The 27713-nt window shown below is 54.5% G+C and overlaps 1 protein-coding gene across 1 annotated transcript; it reads left to right on the forward strand.

Moving 5' to 3' along the window:
* Window positions 1-3067: 3067 nt before the first annotated feature.
* Window positions 3068-27651, forward strand: LOC117221804 (protein Wnt-6). The gene is made up of 5 exons (XM_033473036.2): window positions 3068-5076; window positions 12527-12747; window positions 24833-24952; window positions 26526-26725; window positions 26812-27651. The coding sequence occupies exons 1-5, from the start codon at window positions 5009-5011 to the stop codon at window positions 27271-27273; spliced, it is 1071 nt and encodes a 356-aa protein (XP_033328927.1). The 5' UTR covers window positions 3068-5008; the 3' UTR covers window positions 27274-27651.
* The last annotated feature ends 62 nt before the right edge of the window (window positions 27652-27713 follow it).

The raw sequence follows: 27713 nt of genomic DNA on the forward strand, positions 1-27713 counted from the left end.
CGACCACGATGAAAATGGGAGATCGAAAGGGGAGGGACGAGGCGCAACAACGAACCGAGTCGAAGGTGGGCTAAACGAAGCACGGCTAGTCCCTGAAAACTGGTCTGGGGGAGAGAGAGACGCGCGGCCTTAGGACCACAGGAGAGTCGGAGGAGCGGCATTCCCCGGTAATTAGTCTCACCCATAAATTACTGGCTATTCCGTGTCTGTGTTGGTCACAACTCGGTAACGTCCTCGCTTCCTCCTCCACCTCCGTCTCCGTCTTCCTCCCGTTCTCCTTCTCATTCCCCGCGCAGCTCCTACCCATTCCCATTTCCACTCTTTTTTTCGCGTTTCTGCTCGCCTCTTCTGCTCGCTATTTTAACACTAACCGTACCGAGCGTCAGGAGTCGCTGGCACGCGGTGCCTTGCGAAGGTTGCAGGATCGAATTTACTTGGATCATTGCATTGGTACGCAAAGCCCGAATCGACAACATTTGTTTCGTGGTTTCCGGTACGAGTATTTATCGTAACTTCGGCATAATTGCAAGCGTTCTTGAAATTCGCGGCTTTTAAGTCCGGTGCCCCGATGCATCATACCGATCACGACCCAATTATCCATCGATCCGACCTTTCGTCTTTAAAATCCAGAAGAGCGACTGCTGATTTATTACCTCTCTTTGAATGATCAGTTCTACTCCTCTACGTGCTGTCGATTTCTACGTCCGTAATTACTGCAAAATAACTGACCTACTTGGCGTTCCGTTGCACGTATTTTGCAGATCTGTTTCAACAACATTGCAACTCCCGCATTTATTCAATTAGTCTATGCAAAGCGAAGAATACTTCGAGTTTACGAATAAAAAAGAAATTAAATGAAATATCAATAATCGTCGAATAAAAATAAAAATCCCCATTTATTCGATTAGTCTATGCAAAACGACAAATACTTCGAGTTTACGAATAAAAAAAACGTAAATGAAATGTCAATATATATATATAATATATCGTCGAATAAAAATAAAAATCCGCATTTATTCGACTAGTCTATGCAAAGCGGTGAATACTTTGAGTTTACGAATAAAAAAGAATTAAATGAAATATCAATAATCGTCGAATAAAAATAAAACTCCGCATTTATTCGATTAGTCTATGCAAAGCGACGAATACTTCGAGAGTTTACGAATAAAAAAGAAATCAAATGAAATGTCAATAATCGTGGAATAAAAATTGCCGGTCAATCGACCGGCCAATGGTACGATTAATGGTCGAGCTACCGCGAAACGCGGCTCTCGCTGTTTCAGCCGTGCAAACGCGGCGATGGGAGAACGATCGCCGCGGTCGAAGGAACCCGGTGGCTGCAGCGAAATTCGAATTCGGATTCCGATTAGGATTCGAGTCTATGGGAACGAAACGAACTCGTCTTTGCCGTAGGTCCACGGGTCTGGTCCGATCCGAGAGGATCTCTCGAGCCGCCGAAGGGGCACAGGACCCCGCTGCTAAATGAGCTGTAATACGGACCCCCGCTGACCCCCTTGCACTCCGGGCACCTTCGCTCTTCCTCCTACTACTCTCCTCGTTCTTCCGATGCTCGTCCCATCCTCGTCCTTCCCCCTGCGAGCTGTTTGTCGGTCTCCTTCCACACGGCCTCCCTCCGCCGCCGCCGCCGCCGCCGCCGCGCTGCACTAAACTCTCCTCGCTCCTCGAGGTAGGATTCGACGGTAATGATACGACCACGACCAGACAACTCCTTTTACCGTCGCTCTTCCTCGCCTTTTCTTTTCCTGGTTCTTTTCATCGTCGTTGTTATCGCTGGCCCCATCCTCGCACGACCCGCGCGCTTTGTCGGCGGCGGATCCTCGGAATCGATCCTCGGGAAAGCCGCGGCTTCCATCCGTTTTGCTACCGCGGAACCGTGGAATGGAACGGTTTCTGATTCCGCGAACTAACGGAGAACGATCGCGACATCGAGGCCATCTTCTTTCTTTCTTTCTCTCTCTCTCCCTCTATCTTTCTTTCTCTCGGTCAACGAAGCAATTGACCCATAGAACGAGATCCGGCAATTAGGTCACTCTCGATCCGTCTCGCTTCTATCTGGGGCAGGACGGCGAACGAAGGAGGACTAGTCGGCCGGCAAACCGGTAGGGAGGCAACTTCCTGGTGACGATGCCTGCGTGGATCGCGGACGAGGATCCTCGCCACCCCGGTGGTATCGATGCGGTTTCCGAAAAGGAGATGTACTCTGGTGGATCGGGCCGATCGTCGGGTTGGGCTCTCGAAGCAGCCGCGGCCACGTCGTGGCGGCGGAGATGAAAAGGATGTAGCGAGCCACACGCCGATAGCTTAAGCCCTCGATAGCCCTGTACGATGCGCCTCCGCCGTGTACCGTGTACCGTGTACCGTGTACCCCGCCTCGGCTCCGGCACGATCGGAGGGAGACCAGGTGAAGACCAGGGAGAGAGATCAGGTTGGAGAAGCGTTCCTGGCGAAAGGCTGGCTCTCGCGCTCGTGCTCCGCAGAACCGACAGGAATAGGAGGAGGGGGGGGGGGGGCAGAACGACCAAGAGGACGATGCGCTACCGAGTTTAGGATCGAATTGCAGGGTGCGAGCAGAATGTCATTGTAACCGATATCGGCCCGCCGAGGTGGCGCTCGCCACGAGGAAAAGGAGGCTGGATCCTCGGACGGTCCTCGAAAGGATTTGCTCGGCCATGCGTGTGCAGGGACCTTCGAGCCCTTCGGAGGAGCCCCTCGAGAGGAAGACGAGGAAGCGTCGGAGCGGGGGGTGGGTCCGGGCTAATCGTCTTAAATCGCGGCATTTCGCTCGCGGAGCTGAAGAAAGGTCGAGAAAAGAAAACGATAGCGGTGCGACCGAGAGTCCTCCCTCCGCGATCTCTCTCTCTCTCTCTCTCTCTCTCTCTCTCTCTCTCTCTTGCTCTCTCTCTCTCTCTCTTTCTCGGCGGCAGGTTTCGAAGCGGAGAGGAGCCGAGCCGAGAGGTTCTACGGAGAGTTAAAAGAGGAAAAGAGGGGCTCGGTTGCGTCTCGTTGCCGCCGAGCGGCGCTCACCTGCCTAGTCCGCAACAGTCTCGTACGGTTCGCTCCGACCGGGAGCCTCGTCGCCGATCACGGACCAACGATTCTCCTCTCCTCTCCCCTACCATCGACTCTGCTTTCCACCTCCGCACGATCGCGCCACGCCGCGCGAGCTTTTCGACCTTCTTCCTTCACCCTTCTCTCACCCTTTCGCCCTCTCGTCCTTACCGCCTCGCTGCTTCCTCTCCTTCCGATCCTCTTCGCGCCCCTTCCCCGGCATTCGCCGATTTCCACCTTGGTTCTTCTCCGTTCCGTCCCAATTTCCTCTCTCTCTCTCTCTCTCTCTCTCTCTCTCTCTCTTCCTCTGTCTCTTTCTCTCTCGGTTTCTCCTCACGTTCGTCCCCGTTCAGCCCTTCTCGCACCGTCCTGGGAAAAGAAAATCTGCCTCCGCGTTCTCGATCCCGTGTTCGATCGGCTCGAGATCCGGTTCGCGCGGCGACGGGGGTATGTCGTCGCGTCTCGTGGACCGAGCCCGACGCCGCGACGGTGGTGAGGCTGACGTCGACGTCGACGTCGATGGTGCAGTGAACGTGCTAACGGTGGTGTCGTAGAGGAACACGGTCGCGGCCCGGGGGTAGGAGAATCGGCGGCGGCGGCGGAAAAATAAAACGATTCTAGACGAGGAACACCACGAGGAAGAGAACGAAGAGGACGAGGAAGAGGCAGCGAGAACCGAGGCGAATGGTGGGGCAGATGTTCTCTACTCTGCTCGGTACATTTCTGGTGGGGGTAAGGCAACACTCAAAGTTCGTGGTGACGTAGTTCTGGCAGGAACGCGACGAGTTTTTGTCCCCGCCGGAAGAAAACGGCAGCTTCCTAGATTCGGACCGCGTCGGGCCGGCCGCGCTCGAGATCGAGATCGAGAACCGGGACGAACGGGGAACCGGGTCGACGGAATCGCGAGTTTCGGGATCGCGAGTCGGGGGACTGCGAGTCGCGGAGGGGGTTGGAAAACCGCGGGAAAAAGTGGAGACGGCGGAACGGGAAAATTAACCAGGGAAGGGGGAACGAAACCGGAAGAACAGAGAGAGAGAGAGAGAGAGAGGCTCGCCTTCCTTCCGGCTGCTGGTTGATCGGTCGTCGCGACAGCGGCCATTTGCAATCCATTACGGCGGCGGCGGCGGCGGCGGCGGCGGATTACGAGCCGGCTTGCAAAACAGACCGTACAACTTGCTTGTTTTTCCAATGGTTTCGCGGTAGTCCGGAAAGCGGAGATCATGAAGATTCGACGCACTCAATATTTATATCCGCCAGCGTGTTTCAAAGAGGCTGTTTCCCTTTGATCGGCGCTATCCCGAGGCCGCTAACAGCCGCAGAAAAAGTCGTGGAAGAAGACCAGGCGGTGGAGGTGAAGGAAGAAGAGGGCTGCGACCACGTCGAGGAACATCGCCAGCAGCAGCAGCCTCAGCAGCAGCAGCAGCAGCAGCAGCATCGGCATCGGCAGCAAGAGGAGGAAGAGGAAGAGCAGCAAGAGGAGGAGGAGGAGGAGAAGGACGAAGAAGAAGAAGAGGAAGAAGAAGAAGAAGAAGAAGAAGAAGAAGAAGAAGAAGAAGAAGAAGAAGAACACGATCGTGCTTCGGTGAAGTGTCGACAGAAGCAAAGACCAGATACGAGAAAGTAGTCGAGAGTGAACGGTCGAGGAGATCGGGTGCTCGATAAAGAATTTCTCCTACGAGACGCACGAGGAGGAGGACGCACCGTCTCTCGGACATTTCCGTAAAGAAGCCGCGCGATCGAACTCGCCGACTCGCCGCGCGTCGTTCGACGGTTCGCCCGTAGGTCAGGAATCCGACGCAGCCGCGCCGACGCAGCGTTTCGATTTCTCGGAAGATCGGCGCCGATCGCACCCCGCGTCCGGTGCCCGACGACACCCAGAATCGCCGGAGGAAGGAAACAATCGGCGATCGTCGAGAAGCTGCTCCGCGGGGCGGAGGGGATGGAGATGCGCCTCGTTCTCGTGGCGGTCTGCCTCCTTCTCGTCACCCCAATCGCCGGCTCGTTCTGGTACGTATTTCACTTCCGACGAAATCACTCCCGCCGGATCTCGTCGATCGCGTCCCGTTTCTACCGTCGCGACGGCGGACTTCTTTCTCCTCGCGATAGTTAACACCGCGCTCGAGCCGCGGCGGTCCGTCCGGTAACGCGAGCGCGTCGCGTCGCTGTAATCGCGAACGTTACACTCTTACGCGGGTAATTACGCGCGCGCGGGAAACGGTCGGTCCGCGGGAGCGGTTAACGTCGGTACTTTCCAAACGTGACGAACTAACGAGTGCTCCAGTTCCGAAGTGCGTCATCTGGGTTATCAATTACGCGGCGCGTTACGGGCACGCGGAATGATTAATGACGCCATAAATCCACCTTTGGTAGTTACTGTTGCTCTCCCCCGTGAGTAACCTGTCCCGGGATTTACGATTTCATTTCTCCCCGGTTAAATTGCTCGTGTTACGTCGCGTCGCCGGGAAATCTTGCCGCTGTCCGTCCCCGTGCTCGTCCGGGGACGGTTCGCGATCCCGGCGGTTCGCGAAATCTCGGCGAACCGCGGATCCGTGGCCGCCGAGCGACGCTCTCGCCTCGTGACTGCTACTCGTCGCCTGTTGCTCGCTAGGTATCTCGGGGAACAGTAAATTATTCGGTAGCTCGAGCCGCGCGATGCGTGCCCGCGTTTATTGCGTAAATATTTGTACGACGATAGACCGTTATCGCTTGCCCTGCCATCCAAGGTTCCAGCATCCAGAGACGAGCCGAGCCTCGTAAACGTTCTCCACCGATCGTACCTCGTCCTCGTACTCGCCGCCTCGTCTCTCGAGTTCGCGTTCGACGAACGCGTTTTCGGCGTGGATTTTCTTCGAGAAACTCGTTTTCGCGCGGATCGTCTCGACTCGCGCAGGTAAAAACCGGCGAAACTCTGTGAACGCTGGGGGCCGAAAGGTGACGGAGGTCTCTCCCAAAGGTCGAGCAAATATTTGTCAACGATTTAAAGGGGATTTCTGCGCGCAGTCGCCGGTGTACCGTCGCGCCTCGCCCACCTACCTGTCCGCGTCGACCACACGACCGAGTGTTTGATAAATCTATTAGAACGTTCGTGGTTTGTTTCGACGACAGGTATTTAACAGGTATTTAAGCGGGTTCGAGGAACCTTTCTCGCGAGCGTTTCTCGATTTTTTATTTTTTCCGGCGGCGACGTCGCGACGTCCGTGAGACGGTTTATCGATCGTTCGCGGGCCTCCTCCGTCCGAATTCGAGGGCCGATTACTCGATCGGAACCGGATTCTCTCTCTTCCTCTCCTCCAATCTTCCGCACTCTCTCTCTCTATCTCTCTCTCAACCGAGATTCCCCGGTTTTTTCGCGACGAATACTATCCTATTCTCATTCCCCTCGTTTCGCTGGTTGCTCCGCAAATCTTGGCCGAGAGACGCGCGCGGCCGGATCCGTACGATCCACGGGAAAGAACAAAGAGGACCGAACGAGCGAACGAGTAAAGAGGCAAAGAAGCGAGCCAGCGAGGATGGACAATGGTCTCGCTCGGAGCGTCACCGTAAATCTCGTCGGGCGCGTATAATTTGTAAGTCGGCAGCAGCCCCGTTTCGTCTCTTTTTCTCCAGCTTCCGCGCTGTCCCGCTTCGCCGTTTCTCTCTCCCTCTCTCTCTCTCTCTCTCTCTCTCTCTCTCTCTCTCTCTCTCTGTCTCCGTTTCGCGCCGGTTAAACCGCGATCCGTCTTGAAACACGAAAGTCGAGAGTCCGGGACGGTGGATCGGAGCTGTTCCGAGCGCATTCTTACGCGGTCCGTCACGTCCTCCGAATTCGCCGTGGAGAGCCGGCGGTCATCGTTCGATCGTTAACATTTGCGAATCCGCCGGCTCCTCTGCTCGCGTTCCCTTCGCTCGGCCGGGATAGACCGGCAACCTGTTCGGGGGATCGCAGGTGGAAAAAGGCGACCGGCGACCGTCGCTCGGCGGCGGTATCGTAACGACCAGTTGCCGATAATACGATAAGGTTCGGTCGGGTCGCGAAGTCGGCCAATGAGCCGCGGTGGGCAGTCCACGGCTACCTTCTCGCTGGTTGGACAACCCGATACTCCCACCCGATGCGCTCTCTCTCTCGCTCTCCCTCGCCTCTTTCTCGCTCTCTCACCTGGCCTTTCCGTTTCTTTCCCGCGGCGTGTACAGTCATAATCATAAGACCGGCCAGACCGTGCGACGCGAGGTCACGCGTTTCGCATCGATCGGCCAGAGTTTGCAGCCTCGAACGTTGCACAACCGAATCGCCGAAACCGCGCGGTTCGCTCCGTGGCACCGTGACACCCTTCGATGTGCACCTAGGATGTCCGCGGGCCGCGCGGCCCGAGCCAGTTTGCTCCCGATACGGCGCGTATTTCGGTCAGCCTCGGACTCGCGATGCTTATTTTCGGCGCGAACGTTGCTCGACCGTTCCGCCGACGATCAGTACCATCTCGCACGCGGGTTTACCCGCACGCGGTCGCGAATGCTCGCGCTTCTCGGCGGTGCCGGGAGTGCCGTATCCTGCGAACGCGAACAATTTCTTTCTTTCGCGCCGCAACGTCCCGTCGGCGTCGAACTTCCCCCGGAACTCGTTCCTCTCTCTCTCTCTCGCAATCCTCGAAATCGAGCGGATAGCGTAATCCCGCGTCCGCTTCGATTCGATCTACGCGGACGGAGCGATAAATTTAGTGGCCGGCTCTCGGAGTCACGCGCGCACTCCATCATCCTCGACCGCGACATCTCGATCCCCAACTTGCAAGACAGAAATAATTTTGTCCGGCTCTGATTTACCGCACGACCGACAACATTACCGAGATTCTGAGCACGGTTCCCGGAGGCTTTACACGAGCCGGGAAATACGGCCTGGCCGTAGGAGTTCATCGTCGGTTCAGCCTCGCGCCGTTTCACCGCGCGCCGTTTCCAATCCGGCGGCCACTTGTCGTTCCATCCGCCGACGCCGCCGCCGCGGCGGTGGCCGGATCGATCGATATACATGTATGTAAGCCCGAAACGAATTGTCCCGTCGAACCGTCGAAACGTTTGCGAGGCGACGCGCTAAACGTCCGATTTGTCACGGTCACAGCTGGCTGGAAATACGCCGCCAATTGGCAATGACACGCGTATCAGAAACGAAGCGCGACGACACGCACGAACCGCGAGCCGCCCACGCAGCCTCTCCCCCACGCTATTCAATCTTCTCTTCGCCGACGGCTCTAGCCCGATCGCGGCGAGATATTCGAGATATCGAGATATCGGCACGATGAAGGATCCGCGGGTTCCTCGCGGGTTTCAACGTTCACCGCGAAAGAATTCGAGATCGTTGCGCAACCCTCGGAATTTTAAGATGCCGCGCTATTCAGGCTTTCCGCTCTAATTGTATTAGGCGATGCGTTCGGTTCGATTGGATTTCATCAAGCCGCGTGCCTCGAATAATCGGCGAAGCGCTGCGGCGCCCCGGATACAGCGTGGAAACGGAAACCGCCGATCGATCTCGTCGCGAAAGCCTCCGTTCTTACGCTCGAGCGATCGCGAGCCACGGCGGAGCAATCTCGAGTCACGAATTCCTGAATGTTCTTTGGGAAAGGACGAGCCGAAACGCGATCTAAACTCGCGGCCGCGAGCTAAACCCTCGCCGCGAATTTGTACGGACATTCCGAGTCGCGCCGGCCTGTTTTTTACGCGCGCGCCGCCGATCGCGTCTCGCACTTTCTCGATATCGTTTCGATTTCATGGAAAAGACGGTTTTATCGGCAGCCACGGAACGCTAGCATCCGCTCGGAGAAAGCTCGAAGGAGCGGAAGGCGAAGGCAGAAGCGGCCGTCTCGTTGCTTTCTTTCCGTTTCGTTCGTGCCTTCTGTCGCGTGGCTGCTCAACGCGCGGCAGAGCAACAAGAGGATGATTTAGATTAAGTGCGCATATTTAGCCGGCACGATCCCTGTTGTGACTTTCGACTTCCGCTCGCTGTACATACTTCTTTTTCCACCCCGAGTTTCCCCTCCTCCGCCGTTCCCGTGCCCCTTCGCTTGACGAATTCCTTCGCCGATGGGGGCAGAGATCAACGGGGGAAGAGAAATTAGCGTGGCCGACGAATCGATAGGAACGGTCGATCCCTCGGTCCCCGTGCACGGAGGTTCCCGATTTCCTTCGCGTTTCCTTCGTATCCTCGATAGGGAAGGGTCTCGTCCGGACGGTGCGAGATATTCGAGGAATTCGACGATGGACCGAGCCAGCTCGCGTTCCTCTTCTGCTCGTCCTGCTGCTCGCGTTCCTCGTCCCATGCCTTCTTCTTCGGGGTTCTTTCGGCAGCCAGGGGACGGTCCGTTCCCCTTTTTCTCGCGCTCTCTGTCGAGAGAGCGTCGCTCTCTCTCTCCCTCTCTCTCTTTCACTCTTTCTTTCTCTCGCTCGACGGTCTCCGAGGCATCGAGGCTTCGAGGCTTCGAGGCTCGGAGGTTCCGAGGCATCCTAGCATGTACGAACCGACGCGGCGACGAGCCGAGCGAGGCCAGCTACGTTTGCTCTCTCGTCACTGTCTATCCGAGCAGACAGCGTGGAGCTGCCTTCGAGCAAAGTGAGTGCGTCTAATGAGGCAATAAATAAGTCGACCGCCCTAACCGGCCTCTCCACGCTTTTCGTTCGCGACGACGTGTCCATCCTCGAGTTCTTTTCTTGCATGCGCGTACGCGGACCAACTCTCCACCAACCCCTTCTCCTCCTTTCCCTCTTCCTTCTTCCTTCTTCCCCGTTCCTCCCCCTCGGAGCCAGGCGGCGAACACCGCGTCCGGTATCGATCCTCTTCCAGATTCCCCGAATTTCATCGACTCTCGAGCAAGTTCTCCCGCGAGGCGAGCCCCGCGAGTCGCCGAGGCCGAGTTCTTGACCACTCCAACTCCATCGAACCGACGATCCGGTATTAATAGCCCGCGAACGAGCCGATCGGTCGGGAGACGAGAGACGCGTTCGCACTAATAACGTCGTAACGTTACTTGTTGCGAGACCGGCGCGCGGCGTATCGGGGCGGACCGCGCGGATCGGCCCGGTTTATTTGCGTTAGGAGAGGGCCAGCTAGCCGCGCGCTCGTTAAAGAGCCAAAGCAAATATTCCTCGGCTGTCATCCTTTGAACCGTAAGATCGGGACAGTGTCACCGCGGCGGGGCTCCTCCGCTCTTTTTCCACCTTTCCGGTTTCACCGCGTCGTTTTGTCGCATTGTTGCCCCGGCCACCGTCGAAAAACAGGAGAACGACTTTCCTCCTCCTCGCGGCCGCCGCCGGCTCTCCGGCCTCTCTCGGGACCGCCGGAGAAATTCGCTATTTTTAGCTCGCGCTAGTTCCTCGTTCGTTAGCACCGAGATAAGAGGATCGAGTCTCTTTCGCAACTTTCGACTTCGCGGCGGAGGAGAGTTCCCACGCGGGTTCCGAGAGCCCGGCGTGCCGACTTTTTCGAGAATCGATGATGGGGCCCGACCGTGTCCGGTTCCGGTCTGCTCGTGGGCGGAATGTCCAAGTTTTTGCCGGCCGTTGTTGGACGGGACGCGGGATCACCGGATGGTCCCGCGAGACGTTGCGCGCATCATATTCCGTCGTCGAACGAGACCCGGAGACACGGAGAACGGGGAGACACCGAGAAGCGTTCAGGGTTTTTTCGGTTAACCTTTTAGGTACGGCTGAATTCTGCGCGAGGCTATTTCCCTGGACGGTAAATTCTGATATGTACTGTACAGAGTTTGATACTGTATATTCTGTGTCTGTATATACAGGGTGTCCCAAAAATGTTTCGCAATCCGAAAATGGCGTGTTCCTCGGGCCATTTGAAGCAACTTCTTCCTTTACACAAATTTTCTACGAGGCACCGTTAACGAGTTATTAACGAAAAACAGTGACCAATGAGAGGCAAGCTCGGCTGGCGCGAGGCGATCGAGCCTATGAGCGGAACTGGGCTTCGTGCGCTGGTCGTCTGGGCCGCCTCGCGTCAGCCGTACTCGATTCTTATTGGTCACTGTTTTTCGTTAATAACTCGTTAACGGTGCCTCGGAGACAATTTTTGTAAAAGAAGAAGTTGCTTCAAATGATCCGAGGAACCCGCCATTTCCGGATTGCGAGACATTTTTGGGACACCCTGTAGACTGTTGTAAATCGATGTGAAGATAAAAGAAGCGTGAGACAATGTGATATGAAGACGATTATTTGATTCAAACGATGAGCGAGTGAGCTACTAGAGCAAGCCACTATAGTGGCGCGTCGTCCAGATAGATGACATCCGCGAAAGCCACTATAGTGGCGTGTCGTTCTGAAAGATGACATCCGCGAAAGCCATTATAGTGGCGTGTCGTGCCTAAAAGGTTAAGAGGCGAGCCGCGGCTCGCAAGCGGCCACAGCTTACCGTCCCGATCCCCGGTTCGCGAGAGTTTCTCGCGAGATTCTCGCGAGCTTCTCGCGAGATTCTTGTCCGCGTATCCGACGTTCTTGTCCTCGCTGTTCCAGTCGCCGTTCACGGCGAAGAATCCTCGCCCAAATGACGATGTCACCGGCGCAGGACTCTCCGCCTCGCCGGCCGTATTACCACGGACTTCTCCTCTTTCTTCTCGGTGTTCTTGTTCCTTCTGTTGTTCCTGTTCTGGTCGCGGTTCGTGCGGAACGAAAAGCGGCAGAGCCGTCGCTGGCCGCAACCAGCGTCGTACACGGGCGCGAGCAACCGTCCTTAACGGAATTATTGCCATTAAGGTCGTTGCATTCCCGAGAGGCCGTTGTGTACGCGCCCCGGCATCCAACCGACGCAGAACTAATGATCTTAATTAACGTTTCGTAACGAAGGTCGCTCGGACTGTCTTCCCGCCCCCTATCCTTTCCATCTGCCTTCTCTTCGACATTTCCCCTTTCCTTTCGTTTCGTCTCGTCCCGTCTCGTCTCGTCTCGTCTCGACCCGTCTCGTCTCGACTCGTCTCGTATCGTTTCTCTTCTTCCGATCGGTACACGGGTCCTCTTCTTCTGCCGGTTCTCGGACGTTTTTACGTCCGGATCCCGGTCTCGATCCTTCGTTCGTCCCTGTTCTTCTTGCTCTTCTTCTTCTTTCTGGTCCCGAAGGAGAGAACTCGCGGTTCCCACCGTGTCCGCGATTCCCTTCGACTCCGATTTCTCTTTTTGCTGGCCGTCGAAACGCTTCTTTCTTGCATCGGCGAGGTCCGCCGCGCGTCCGTTTCTGGATAGTTCTTTGCTGGTTGCCTGTCACGAGTACAATGGCTTCAGAGATTTAATTACCGTAATGGCCGCGCCGTGTCCGAGTCCCTTTTGTTACTCTTTACCTATTCCGTCCCCCGGGCCACCCCCCCCCCCCGGGGCTTTCAGGGGGGGCTTCGATCCGATTCGACAGCGCCTCCCTCCCCCACCCCCTCGGAAAAACGTTTCCACGATCGAACCACCGAAACCACCTAAATGACGATCGGCCGCGATCTGATTCCAGGACCGTTGGCAATCAGCTGGTGATGGACCCGATGCTCATCTGCAAGAAAACCAGGAGGCTGAAGGGCAAGATGGCCGAGATCTGTCGCAAAGAGCCCTCGTTGCTCAAGGAGATCGCGAGGGGCGTGCAGGTCGGGACCAAGGAGTGTCAGTATCAGTTTCGGAATCGCAGGTGGAACTGCACCACGATCAGAAGGTCCCTGAGGAAGATTCTGCTGAGGGGTGAGTGACGAGAATACCGTGACAACGTGCGAACGGTTCGAGTTCGCGAGCGGTTAGAGTTTCCACCGATGTGGATTACAATAATGTCTCTCTAATCGACGCTCGGATTGTCCACAAAAATGGACGATTTTGGAAGAGGAGATACGATTGTACGAGCCTCGTGGCTCTATTTGTACGGTCACCGATTGTCAACAACTATAAAAACGAGCCGCAAGGATCGAATAATCGTATCTCCTCTTCCGAAAATGTCCATTTTCCTGCATAATCTATGCGTCAATTATGGAGACATTGCTGTACTTCGTTTCGATTCTCTGCGATCCTACTAACGACCTATTAGCGACCTATTAACTTATTTGTTGTATTTTAAATAGCGAAAACAAAAACAACGCGCGGAACGAAACGAATCGAAGCGAAACAAGCACGGTGATAACGCGCGAGTACGCGATAAAGAAAAAGTGGTAAAAATGTAGAAAGATAATTTTGATGGATGTAAACCACGGGGCTGAAATAATTAAGAGAATAAGCGTCTACGCACTTGTAATCCGAATAGGTTGCTATTAACCCTTATCGCTCCAACTGGTAGTAATGCTGCCAAGCTTTAAGCCAGCGCTCCAGCGTCCTATAAAATTCTTGGAGTGATAAGGGATAATACCGGCAACTTAGTGCTAAAATTATTGGCAAGTGTACAGGTAGGACGGAAAGGATCGTTATTTTTAACGCCGGTAAAATAGAAAGAAGGCTTGAAGAGGAGAAAAAGCATCGTTGCTCTGGAAATCAATGCATGATGTGTCTGGAGGATTACTCGCTATTCCGTAAATCGATTTATTTATTTATCGAAGTACAGTAATGTCTCTCTTACTGACGCTCAGATTGTCCACTAAATTGGATAATTTAGGAAGAGGAGATACGATTATTCGAGACTTGCGGCTCGTTTTTGTAATCGTTGACAATTCGTTACTATAAAAACAAACCACAAAGCTCGAATAATCGTATCGCTTCTTCCCAAATTGTCCATTTTTGTCTACAATCTAAGCGTCAATTAGAGAGACATTACTGTATCACCAGTCTCGATAAACTGAGAATGAAACGCATCTCGAGTTTTGCGCAGCTTGCGGACAATCTTGGCGGAGGGTAGTACAGTAATTTCACTCTAATTCGCGCTCAGATTGCGCACAAAAATGGACAGTTTGAGAAGGGTTGACACGATTATAACCTTGTGGCTCGTTTTTACAGTTAAAAACATTCCGCAAGATTCTTTAGAGACTTTTCGAGCAGAGACTTTCCGCGCCGGAGCAGTTTCCGTATCTTCCGGACGATCTTGACAGAGAATGCTATCTCTAGCCCCGATAAATCGAGAACGCATCTCGAGTTTTGCGCAGCTTGGGGGCAATCTTGACGGAGGGTAGTATAGTAATTTCTCTCGAATTCGTGCTCAGATTGCACACAGAAATGAACAATTTGGGAAGAAGAGATACGATTACTCGAGCCTTGCAGCTCGTTTTTACATTTCTCGACAATTCGTAACTGTGAAAACGAACCGCAAGGCTCGAATAATCGCATCCCCTCTTCGAAAATTCTCCATTTTTGTGGACAATCTGAGCGTCAATTAGAGAGGCATTACTGTATCGGTCTAAATTACACGAGAAAACGAAAAGATTTAAAAGACCGTAGAACGTACGCGACGCGTGACATACGAACAAGGTTGCAAAGCTGTCGTCCGCCTGTTAAGCAATGTCGCTTTATATCGACGTATCCACTGGAAAAAAATGCAGATTCTAATTCCGGACAGTGCTTTTATTGCAATGAGACCGCAGACGACCGGACGAATTGCCTCCGGAAGAGATTCTCCGCGGGGCCCGTTTCGCTCTCGAGCTTCGCCTTGACATTGATCGCTCTATTCGAGACTCGAGACGAATCGCGGTCGATCGTGTATCGGCGTCCTTGCTAGCGAATCCCGAACGGCGGCTGTTGTTGGTTGCGCAATACGATCGATCGGTCCCAACGATTTCGAGAATCGTTCGCGTACACGCATCGACATCGTCGCGGCCGTAGGATCGCGTGTCGCCTCGCCCTTCGGGATCCGTAGGCGGCGCAAACGCGCCGCTTTTCGGTCGTTCTTCCTTTTTTCCACGGCGACTCCGGCGCGGGGGGCGTTCCATTTCGCAAGATACGTTCAATTATCACGGTAGACTTTACGGCAAGACGAATTGTCCCCTCGACGAACGTCTACCGTGCCGGGAAGCGCCGGGAGCGCTCGCGAAAAAAGCGTAATCCCGAGCGAACGATTTTCTCGGAATCGAAACGATCTCTTCCCCCGCCCCCCTGTTGGCCGGTTAGAATTTCGTGACGGTAAATGGAACAAATCGATCGAGCGATCGAACTCGGGTTGTTGCGCGAGGCAAGATTCTCACGCGGCTGGATTAGCGCGCGTTCCGAGCCAGAACGAGAAGGAGAACGAACCTGTCCGCGTGGCTCGCTTAGTTACCCGTCCGATGTATTAATTCCGGGTGATCGAGCACGACAACTAAATCGAAGACAGCGTGTCCAATAGGCCGAACTGCTCTCTAGGTTCCGCTATCAGATCGGTGCCTTTTGGTAGCTTGACAGATTGACACTGTCCGTCGGATATTAGTGGCAATATGTTCCCTTAATTAAAGGCTTCATTGCCGGACAAGTCCTGTCCTCGAGGACCGTTCCGTCTCGTCTCGTCTCGTCTCGTCTTCTTCTCTTGCGCCGTTCGTTCTCTGGTCTCTCGGCCCCCCGTCCCCCGACCCCCGTTGTCTCTTCAGCTCCCTTTTCGACATCCCCCGTTAGCCAGGATCGCGAGATTACCATCGATCCTGTCGATCGTGGTTGTTGCGCGGACCCGATGCGATTCGTCGGCGGGCCAAGGGCCGAGCTGCCCACAACCACCATCGCACCGACGCGTGGATTCCACGATGGACGATCGATGATCGAATTATATCCGACACTGTCGGCGATGCCTGACGATCGCCGCTCCTCTCTCCCGCTCTCCGAGATTCCTGGCGATACGGTTCGTCGTATTATTTCACGACCGGACTCTCTTGGCCGTCTCTCTCTCTCTCTCTCTCTCTCTCTCTCTCTCTCTCTCTCTCTCTCTCTAGAGCCGCGCCGGGATTAATTAACCCCGGCCCTCTCGCCCGCCCCCCTCCCTCCCCCGACGCAACCCCGGTTTAATATTTGCTGCGCGCGATCTTTCCGCCGTACCATGGAATTCGCGGAATCGGATTCCGATACCGCACACGCGGTTCGACGCGGCTCGTCGCTGCGGGACGCGGCGGGACCCGGCGGGACCCGGCGGGACGCGCAGACGAGTCTTCCGACCGGACCGACGGGACTCTAATTTGCGTTCCACCTGGCGCTTACGAGCTCCCCCCATCCCACAAAAACGATACCACGCCGTAAAGACGACAAAGTCCGATTATATTATGCTTCGTATGGGAATCGTAAAGTTCCTCGCGGCGGCTGCGTCGTAAACGACCAACAAGCTTCCGTTGCTACCGATTTTCCCCGCGCGATTCCCTTGTAATCGTAAACGTGCCTGTCGCGCGCGTAACATCGGCTCCGTTGTAATTAGCCGATCGGTCGGTTCGCGCTCGCTTCGCTTTCCGTCGGGAAAGCTCCGAGGCTTTCCGGGCCATCGGAACGGTAGTCGCTCGGTTTCGGTGCTCGGTTCGGGGGAAAAAAAGGTTGAACGGCAGGTACATAAATCTCGACCGGCGGCCTCGGATGCGTTATTGTCCGGCGTGGATCGATGACAGGAGCGACGATGTGTTAACCGGTCGTTTCGGGTGACAATCCCGGACGTCGTCATTTATCTGCTACTCCGGGCGAAGACAGCCTCGCCCTGGGAAGTCCGCCGCAAGAAAAATATACGAGTTTTTGGGCCACCCTCGGCGACGTCGGGCCAGCAAACACGGCATTGTGTTCGCGGGGGTCGCGAACGCGCGAACGCCCCTGCGTATTTGCAAATAATTCCGGAGGATCGCTTAACCCTTTAGGCACGACGCGCAACTATAGCGGCTCGCTCTAGTAGCTCACTCGCTCACCGTTTGAATTAACCTTTTAGGCACGACACGCCACCATAGTGACTTCAGCGGATGTCACCTCTCTGAACGACGCGCCACTATAGTGGCTTACTCTGGTACAGGGGTGTCAAACTCGCGGCCCGAGATGAACATTTTTGCGGCCCAGTCAATATATCCGACGCAAAGTAAAAATAAAATAGAAATAGTCTCGGCCAATAAAATTTCTCCCGAAATAGGAAAGATAGTATCAGAGAAGAGATGTCAAGTATCAGGACGCAAACAATAATTTAACTTTATATACGTTTATTACAATGTACTAGTCAAAATAAAAATATTTGTTTCTATGAACATTGATTTTTTTTTTGCGGCCCACCTAAAGTTAAGCATTGTTTATTTGGCCCAAGTTAACTTTTGAGTTTGACACCCCTGCTCTAGTAGCTCACTCGGTCATCGTTTGAATCAAATAATCGTCTTCGTACGCATTGTTTCTCACTTCTTTTGTCTTCACATCGATTTACAATATACAGACTTATCTTAACAATATAACTGTTAACAATATAACTGTATCTTAACAATATACAGACAGAATATACAGACACTCTGTACAGTACATATCAGACTATGCCGTCCAGAGAAATAGCCCCACGCAGAATTCAGCCGTACCTAAAAGGTTAAATAATCGTCTTCGTACGCATTGTTTCACACTTATTTTGTCTTCACATCGATTTACAACAATGTTAACAATATACAGACGGAATACATACAGTATCAGACTCTGTACTCGCGCAGAATTCAGCCGTACCTAAAAGGTTAATCTTTTAGGCCCGACGCGTCATTACAGTGGCTTCCGCAGATATCATCTTTCAAAACGACACGCCACTATAGTGACTTTCGCGGATGTCATCTCTCTTGCTCTAGTAGCTCACTCGCTCATCGTTTGAACCAAATAATCGTCTTCACATGCATTGTTTCACACTTCTTTTGTCTTCACATCGATTTACAACAGTCTACAGGGTGTCCCAAAAATGTCTCGGAATCCGGAAATGGCGGACTCCTCGGATCATTTGAAGCAACTTCTTCTTTTACAAAAATTGTCTCCGAGGCACCGTTAACGAGTTATTAACGAAAAACAGTGACCAATAAGAATCGAGTACGGCTGCCGCGAGGCGGCCCAGCCAACCAGTGCGCGAAGCCCAGTTCCGCTCATTGGCTCGATCGCCTCGCGCCAGCCGAGCTCGCCTCTCATTGGTCACTGTTTTTCGTTAATAACTCGTTAATGGTGCCTCGTATAAAATTTTTGTAAAGGAAAAAGTTGCTTCAAATGGCCCGAGGAACCCGCCACTTTCGGATTGCGAGACATGTTTGGGACACCCTGTATATACAGTATCAGACTCTGTTCAGTACACATCAGACTCTGCCATCCAGAGAAATAGCCTCGCGCAGAATTCAGCCGTACCTAAAAGGTTAATCGACGCTCTCGGCCCCGCGTAGGACGAAACCCGCGGTTTTTCGGCGTATCGTCGGACGAATTTCGAATACCGTCGCTCGAATCTCGGCACACGGGGTAGATGGACAGATTCGTGGGAGCCTGGTCGAAGTCTCTGTCGGGGCTGAAAGGATCGAACCGAGGAAAAATTCCTAACGGGCGAGGACACAGAGGGAAAAGGCGAGGAGAACCGAGGGGGCACGCTACCGGCGGCGCCTATCTTAATTCTCGATTGACGTTTATTTATCTGGCGACGTTTAATTTTTATGGGCGCGATCCGGCCGATAGGTTAGCCGCGCAGGTAGCTCCCGCTGTGTGGTCCGAGTTCGGAGGAAGATCCGAGGTTGGACTGGTAGAACATTCGTGGACGAGCAGCACCTCTTAATTGAGGGGTGCCGCGTGTCGCGATAAGAGGAACACGGGCGTCAAAACCCGTGGAAAGAGCTACCTAGGGGGAAACGAAAGGAGGAAGGAATTTATTGTGCTGTCACGCGGCTAGCGGCTGGTGTGCGATCCGCTCCGTCGAAACCTCCGTCGAAACCTCCGCGTTCGTACGGTCCACGCCCGTCCGGGCAGAATCGAAGAGAATGGTAATTTCGTGGTCTTCCGCGACCACGTAATCAACAAATTGCTTTTACTTCTGTCCTCTCCGCCGATCGAAAGAAGTCGAAGTCAAGCTCCGGGGGAACAATTCGACCACCGACGTGTATCGGTGGCCTCCGGGCGAGACGGTCGGGTGAACGACCGGTTCGGAAGCTCCGTGTCTAACTTTTCCCGGATCGCCTCGAAAACTCGTGTCCGACCGTCGTACCACGGCTCTAAACGACGATGCTCACCTTGGCTCGTTAATAAACTCGAGCTCGGTCTCGCGCGAGATGCCGATTCGTCCGATGCGAATACGTTCTCACGATTATTTTATTCGAGCTAATTGCCGCGCGGTCTATTCGATTCGCAAACGGCCGAGCGAATCGAAACGAAACTCGAAAAAATCTTCAAAGCCCCAATTCTCCGGGCGATATCGATTAAGCGATTAAGCGATTCGAGCGATTCGAGCGATCGACCGATGAACCGATTAACGCCCCCGGAATCTGTAGCGAACGCGGGAAGCCGGGAAGCACCGGCGACGGCTCGGTAGCTCTCGTGGGAATAAAGAGGACGGTTTACGCTTAATAAACCACGCTTTCGACCAAGGTGGTCCCGTGGGATGTGCAGCCTCGGTTCCCGAACCGCTTCGAACCGCAGGGTTCGCGTTTATCGGTAATAGGGTGGGAGTGGCGAGTTAAATGGAATCGCTACTAAATCGGAGGCTAATTATTTGGCGGCAAGAGCGCAGCGAGCGGCGTCACCGGCTCGTAAAAACTCACTCCTGAATATCTCATCGGATCCCCGATCCCGCGTCGCTGGAATCTTCCAGTAAACTCGATAACTTACGACGGAGCCCCGGCGTGTCCGGACCGCGGGGCTCGCGATCCGATCGTTTTCCACCGCAACCAGAGCCCATCGAACCGTACAAAGTTTGCGCCGCTGTTTCGGTGCTCGAACGGGCCCGGAGGAGAGGCGAGCGGCCGGTACGATAATCAGCGAGCTAAAACCGATTTAGCGCCACGGCGCTAAGTGTTTTGTCGCCTCGCGAACCGGTGCTAACTAATGCGCTCCGTAAAGGACGCGGATCCGTCTCGGACGCCTCCTCTCTCTCTCTCCCTCCTTCTCTCTCTCTCTCTCTCTCTCGCTCTCTCTCGCCTCGAATATTCGTGGGCTCGCCGACGCGTTTTCCACGAGCTGGAAACCGACAGCCGAGGGATTGCCACACACGTCGCGCGGTCGATCGGTTCGTGTCGCGATTTCTTTCTTTCTCGTCCCTGCGAAGCTTCCAGCGGAATCGAGGCTTTCGTCTTCGAGAATGTGTTCCTAACGGTCCCTGCCTCCTGGCCGATTCGAGGAATCGCGCGAAACTCAATTGACACGGTGCGCGTCGTCGAGGTGGGGGGGGGGGGGGGAAGAAGGCAGGCCTCCCCGAGTGAAGTTCGGCGAGGCAATTTCTGCCGATTTATCCGTGGCACTCCAGCAGCGAAAACGGTGGCCGGCTCGTCGACACCCTCGCCGCAGGAAACAACAATACGCGGGCCATGAGCGCCGATTATGGGGGAAGCGTGTCTTCCGGGCTGAAAAGGGAAACCTGAATTTTTCTCGCTTCGAAGCGAGACGCGTCGTGGCAGAGGACTCGTCGGAGTCCACGGCAGGAAGGAAATTGTCCATGACTAAACAGTCCCCCGGAGTCCAGTGTCAGCTAGAACCCGTAGCCTTTTCGGTCGTTCGTTCGTTCGTTCGTTCGTTCGTTCGACTCTTTTTCACCTTTTCACCGTCTTGACGCGTCGCCATTGTCCGGGTGTTCACGGGTCGCATACCGATACGCGTTCCCAATTTACGACGGCGCTAACACGCCCCTCGGTTTTCGGGAAACCGTCGGCGTGTTACCGTTCGCCGTCCCGATCGGCTTTAAATAGCCGTCCGTCCGTTCCGTAGCGTCTTGATACTTTTCCCGGGGACTGTACCCGACGATGCACCGTGGAGATGCGCGGCCGGTATTCCCCCACAAAGGATTGACAATAGCAAACAGTTTAATGTCCCGTGCGTTTATTGTATCTCGGCTACCGTGGCTTTAACTTCCATCGGGAGAATCGGAGAAAGGGTGAAAGGAGAAGAGGAGAGGCCGAGAGAGAGAGAGAGAGAAGAAGAGGAGAGCGGAATGCCGGGGACAGATCTGTTATTCTGTTAGACTCTGGCCGGTCGCCGGTGACATTTGAATGCTCGCTCGATTTCACGAGTCGCCGAAGGGAACGCCGCGGAGCAAGAGGAACACCGGGAGGGAGAGAAAACGAGAACTTCCATATCTTTTGCGTTCTGCGTTCTGCGTTTCAACGTGGTCCGTGCACACAGGAGAGAGCCCCCTCGCCCTCCCCCCGGCTCCGCTACGATCCGCTCTACCGCCGCCTCGTATCTCCTCGAGAGGTCTGGCCTCCGCTCGAATCGCGTTTTCCCGGCGAATTCCCCGCGACTCGGTCTAGATGCGCCCCGTGTCGTGATGCCCGAAGAAAAGAGGAACGAAGAGAAACGGAACGGACGGATAGAGAGAGGATCCGCCGTAATTACCGTGGTATCTTCGAGAGTCCGGGCTGCTTCGGCTGGCAAAGAGCACGCGGGACGACGGGTGTCGACCGGCCGGAGACAGGGAAAGGGGAGAGGAAGAGGGAGAAAGAGAGCCGGGAGACCGAGGAGAAATTCCTGCGAGAGAAGAGAATCCAGCGGTGATACCGCGCCGCTCAAAAATCTCGCGGAATCTCGAGAAAAGGCGAGTGGCCGTTGCCGCAATTGGTCATTGGGCGATTTTTGCCGGCATTCATGCGTCCGTTCTCGCTGTATTTATTGGAGAGGTTTCTCTCGTACTATCTGCTATACACGGGGGTTAACTAAACGCATATCTCCCTCTCTCTCACTCCTTCTCTCTCTCTCTCTCTCTCTCTCTCTCTCTCTCTCTCTCTCTCCTACTGCCCGCTATCCTCGCGTTCCATATTCTTCTCTTTATTTACGAACGCAGCCCGCAATTTATGCCCTCGGTTCCGCGCTCTCCGGTCCTCCTTCCCCCCGACGATCCTTTCGGACCAACGGATCTATTCGCAATTAGAGCAGATCGGGTAACACGGGGTCCAGTCTTCGATACAATTCGATTCGATTCGATTCGATTCAATTCGATTTGATTCGTCTCGTCTCGTCTCGAAAAGGGTCGACGCGAAACGGCCGCGAGCCGATTTACGGACGCCGGCCGATCGATGCACCGGTCGACCGAGCGCGATCTATTGCGCACGAATCGGCGGATCCACCGCGATAAATCGCGAGCCGGCCAAACAAATCACTCGACAAGACCGATCGATGGTATCTGGCCGCGTCGATCGGCCGGCCCGGCGACATAATTCCTACAATGGCGGCACGATGCACCTCGTCGTCGCAAATTACACGCTTACATAATCCCACGGACCGATTAATCACCGCGCGATTTACGACGGAGTGCTCTCGAGGCTGCGCGCACACCAGGGCCCACGAACTCGCTCGCTCGCTCGCTCGCTCGTCGGCGATCTCCTCGGCTCGTCGCGCGAAAATTCCATAAATCAACGCGCGTCCAATGTCTCCCCGCGATTCCGCAATTTTCTAAGGCGATATCGGCCTAGAAGACGCGCGCACCTGTGAAACGTGCGCCGTTTAAGGCGGGACGGTATTTCCTACGGCGACCGAAAGTTCGGTGGGCGAATCGAGCAAGAAAGATCGCGCGGATCGGCGAACGGAAGCGCGATCAACGCTCGTTCCCTCTCGGGAGACGGCGCGACGACGCGCGAGCCTCGGACGTCGCGTTGCGCGTCGGTTCGCGAGTAAACGCGAAAATCAGGGGCGACGCAAGAATGGAAGAAGCGGAGAGGAACGGAGAGGAGGAAGAAGAAGAAGAAGGAGAAGAAGAACACTCGCAATTAAACACGGCGTAACTCTCGCTCCGAGGATAATGCCCCGGAATGCTGATAATTGGCTGAGCCGTCGAGGCGACCCGAGACGATGGCCGCGGTCCGTGCACCTGGCAGCCCGGCACTGCAAGATCATCGGCTCGCGATCCCTCGTGTCTAATTGATTCGAAGTGATTTATATTACCTGCTGCCTCTCTCCACCTCGAACATTCCCCGACCCCTCGACCACGCTCTTTTACCTTTTCTTCGCTGCGAATGCAACCGCCGAGACGCGCCGCGCCGCGCCGCGCCTCGCCGCATCGCATCGCATCGCATCGCATCGCTTCGGTACCGAGAGGACTCTTTGCACAGGAGGACGGCGTACCGATCGCGAGACGAGTTTCAACGCGTCTGATGGCCGGCACCGAATCGGCGTCGAATAACCGTCGCGATACTCGTCGAATCGGCATCGCGCGAGGAAACAAACACACGGTCCGCTCCTCCTTTCTTCTCCCGCGGCCGGAAAGACGAACGGGGGCTCTTCTGCTAATGATCGATCGGACTCGCGATCGCCTTGTCTCATATTCACGGGGCCGAACGCCCGGGGAGATCGGACGATTTCGTCGCGTCGAAAGATCGATGGAGAAGTCGCGCGGGAACGAGGGGAACGCGATCGCGATCGCGATCGGAAAGGGGGAACGTGAAGGCGAGGGACGCGGCGAGCAGGCCCGGCGAACACAAACTCGGAGAAACGGCAGAAACAGCGGCGGGCAAACGGAGGCTTTCGCTCTCGAACCTCGATATCAGATCGCTCGTATAAAACTATCGTATCGTTTAAATACGCACTGAAAGGTGAGGCGATGCATCGGAAGATACGCGGGCGGTGGCAGGCTGCTTCTCTCTCGGCCTGCGTCTCCTCGTTCCGTCTGTACGTTCGTTCGTTCGTTGGTTCGTTCGTTGGTTCGTTCGTTGGTTCGTTCGTCCGTCCGTCCGGCCGGCCGTCCGTCGGGCCGTGCGTCGATCCGCGCCGAAGATACCCGCCTGGAATCCATGGGAACCACCGAAGAACCAGACTTAACGCGTACGTGTAACCCCTACCCGAGTTCTCGCGCCCGTCCCCCCCGCCCTCCCCCTCCGGTTTCGGCGCTCCTCTTCGGTCAGGCTGCTTCCAAGATTTTTTCCGTCGCGTTTCCACCGCGCGATGTCGCCCGAGATTCCGCGTCGCGTGCTTTGATCCGCGACATTAGTATGCCCGACTGGTTTCCGCCGGAGCGTTTTCGAAACGGATAATTGCTTCGCGGCTCGCCGCGTTTCGCCGCGCCTCGTTCGGCCGGCACTCGCCTCTCTCGGCGAGTCGGCGCGGAAACGCTTCGCTTCGCTTCGTTTCGATTCGATCGCTCCCCCGAGACCGGCAGATCTGCTCGCGATACTCGAAGCCGGGTGCGGCGGGTCTGCGGCGCGGCCTCCCTCCGTTTCCCGTAATTGGCCCCGCATTCCGCGTTACGATTATAAGTTAATCCGGGCCCCGCAAGATTCTATCTGTCGCGAGAGCGAGGCGAGCGACGCGAACTCGAGCGAATCTGCGACGCGGGGCGGGACAGAAAACCTCTCGAAACGAGCAGCGAGCGAGCGAGCAAGAGAGAGAGAGAGAGAGAAAGAGACGAGTCCGAGAGTCCTGGACACGCGGAAGTGGAAAAAAAGGTTTCGAGAGGATTTGCAAAACCCGGATGCCCGGGCAGGTGAGAGACAATGGGTGTCGGAGATAGAGAGGGGGGGAGGGACATGGAGCCGCTGCACGGATGCGGTAGTAATCTGCCGTTTTGAAAAGGGGTGGAACTCCGCCGTGTTTTGTCCGCCTAATGATGGAGTGGAGACGTGACAGGTGAAACCGAATACACACGCCACCGAAACCCGTCGCCGCGGTCCTCTCGGCTCTCCTCTCGGCAATCGTCTCCCGCCCCGTACGAGACCTTCCTCCTCCTGGACGACGTCCGGATTGTCCCCTTGGTCCGATTCGTTGCGTTATCTTCACGGTTCGACTCTCTCTCTTTCTCTGTTTCCAGATACCAGGGAGACAGGCTTCGTGAACGCCATCACCGCGGCCGGCGTCACCTACGCCGTCACCAGGGCCTGCACCATGGGCCACCTCGTCGAGTGCTCCTGCGACAAGATGACGTCGAAAGGTAAGACTCCTGCACTCGAATGTACCCGCGAGAAGTATTACATTAAATTGACATTGGTATACAAAAAAACATTAATACGGGAACACTGGAACACCCCCTTTTTGATACTGGAATACCCCCTTTGTAGAACGGGTAGCGAGAGTATACGATAGTAGATAGTATTGTTGCGAATTACTCCGTTTCTCTCGCGTCGCGGCATTTTATTTACAATATATATAAACTACAACACAACTCGATACAATTACAATTCAGATCTTTCAATTTGAAATGTTGCTCGTTCGACAGTCCGATGTCGACTCTTCGATTGTCCGTTGGTAACACTCTTCCGTGGCAACCCCTATCTTCTATTATTTTTGAAGGAGTTGTTCAGAACAGGGCAGTTTCACATTACAGCGACTTGATTTGGACAAGACGCTGTAACAGTATTATGATAGTAGCCGTAAGACCATGGCTCGGTGTCTCTACGACTACTACTCTATCTACAACTACTACCATAATACCGATCGTATGCTCTCGCTACCCGTTCTATGAAGCGGATATTCCAGTATCAAAAAGGGGGTGTTCCAGTATTCTCGTATTAATGTTTTTTTGTATACCAATGTCGATTGTTCACGTTACGAATACCATACTCGCTATATTTTTGTTAACTTTAAGAATTCAGTCTTTAAATTCCGTAGGCGTATTTTTGAAACTGCATATTCTTCAAGAAAATGCAAAACAAAGAGATCGATATTTTCATAGGTTCACGCTGGAATACCCCCTTAACACTGGATCTACCAACGAGGGTTAAAATGATTTATAATTATAATCATTATTCATTCTCAGAACATTTTGTTTTCTGAAATTTTGTATAACTTTTTCTAAAACGTGCAAATAATTAATTTTGTAAAACATTTTTCTCTTTTTTATCGTTTCGATGTAAAACTTTATGGCACTATACGTCTCTACAGGGTGTCCTAAAAATGTCTCGCAATACGGAAATATGGGTTAGTTGAGGTCATTCTAAGTAACTTTTTCCTTCGCGAAAATGCAATCTGCCGCTTTGTTTACGAGTTATTAAGGAAAAACACTGACCAATGAGAGGCGAGCTCGCCTAGCGCTTGGCAGCCGAGCCAATGAGCGCATGAAGCCTAGTTCCGCTCATTGGCTCGGCCGCCTTGCGCCAGCATATCTCACCTTTCATTGGTCACTCTTTTTCGTTAATAACTCTTAAACAAAGCCGTGGATTGCATTTTCGCCAAGGACAAACTTACTTCAAATTACCTCGGGAACCTCCCATTCTCGGATTGCGAGACATTTTTGGGACACCCTGTAGAGGCGTATAGTGCCATACAGTTTTACATACCAAGTTTATATGCCGAGATGAGTCGTTTTGACCCCACAGAACGTAGGAAAACTCGCGATTTTACATGTACAGTTTCTTACACCGTTTTCATAAAATTCGAACACATTTTTCGAAAAGCAAGTATAACATTCTCGTACAATCCATGTTCCACAAAATGACCACAAGGTCTGAAATCCGCTCCCGGTAACGACGCAACAGACCTCGCGAGTCTCTGATCCCTGTGCGCAGGTAACCGCTTCGGCAAATTCATCCCGACCCCGGAGATCCAGAAGAGCCTGCCGACCGAGGGTGACTGGGAGTGGGGCGGGTGCGGGGACAACGTGAAGTTCGGGTTCAAAAAGTCGCGGGAGTTCATGGACGCGCCGTACAGGAAGCGCAGCGACATCAAGACGCTGGTGAAGCTGCACAACAACGACGCCGGTCGTCTGGTAGGCAGCACTCGGCTCGCGGTTCCTCGGGCGAGCGACAAGGCGAAGGTGACAAGTTGAAGGACTCTCTTGGTTTTGGTTGGCAGGCGGTGCGGGACTTCATGAGGACGGAGTGCAAGTGCCACGGGCTCTCGGGCTCGTGCACGGTGCGCACGTGTTGGCGGAAGATGCCGCCGTTCCGCGACGTCGGCAACCGGCTGAAGGAGTCGTTCGACGGCGCGGCCAAGGTGATCCCGAGCAACGACGGGCACAGCTTCATCACGGAGGGGCCGACCATCAAGCCGCCGGATCGGTTCGACCTGATCTACAGCGAGGACTCGCCGGACTTCTGCAAGCTGAACCGGAAGACCGGCTCGCTGGGCACCCAGGGTCGCCGCTGCAACTCGACCAGCCCGGGCGTCGACGGCTGCGAGCTGCTCTGCTGCGGCAGAGGCTACGACACCCGGATCGTCAAGGAGAAGGTGAACTGCGAGTGCAGGTTCCGGTGGTGCTGCGAGGTCACCTGCAACACTTGCCTGGACAAGAAGACGATCAACACCTGCCGTTGATCGGCGCGCCGACAGAGCGCGAGCGACAGAACCGGATCTCCTCATTTAGGATAAAAGCGTCATGTTGTAATATACGCGTAGTCCCGCGCGGATCGAGTCGCGCGTTGGTAGCGGGACGAGCGACACAGTTCGACTCGTCACCCACCGTTCGAAGCTTTCCAGGTATCTCCAGCTGTTTATTTTAAGGCAATTACTCGCGCGCGAGAAGATTCCCGCCTTTTCCGCTTGCGTCCTCCGCTCTCGAAAATATATCGAACCTAAAAAAAAAAAAAAACTCCTCCCTCGCGGTTATATTTGTACATAAGACTGAATCGAACGTATCGTTATTATTATACATTGTGCTCCGTCGAATAAAAAGCATGTATCCTCGGCCGACAACATTTCTTCTCGTTCGTTACCCCCGCAATCGCAACCACCCAGCATCCTCGAGACCGAGCGTT

This window comes from Megalopta genalis, chromosome 7 (genome assembly GCF_051020955.1).
Source record: "Megalopta genalis isolate 19385.01 chromosome 7, iyMegGena1_principal, whole genome shotgun sequence".
Taxonomy (NCBI): domain Eukaryota; kingdom Metazoa; phylum Arthropoda; class Insecta; order Hymenoptera; family Halictidae; genus Megalopta; species Megalopta genalis.

What these genes read in the sequence shown, in the direction of transcription:
- LOC117221804 (XM_033473036.2), top strand. Translation starts at nt 5,009, where the DNA reads ATGGAGATGCGCCTCGTTCTCGTGGCGGTCTGCCTCCTTCTCGTCACC. An exon ending in CCAATCGCCGGCTCGTTCTG is followed by an intron (nt 5,077 to 12,526) that starts GTACGTATTTCA and finishes ATCTGATTCCAG; the next exon opens with GACCGTTGGCAATCAGCTGG. An exon ending in ACAACGACGCCGGTCGTCTG is followed by an intron (nt 26,726 to 26,811) that starts GTAGGCAGCACT and finishes TTTGGTTGGCAG; the next exon opens with GCGGTGCGGGACTTCATGAG.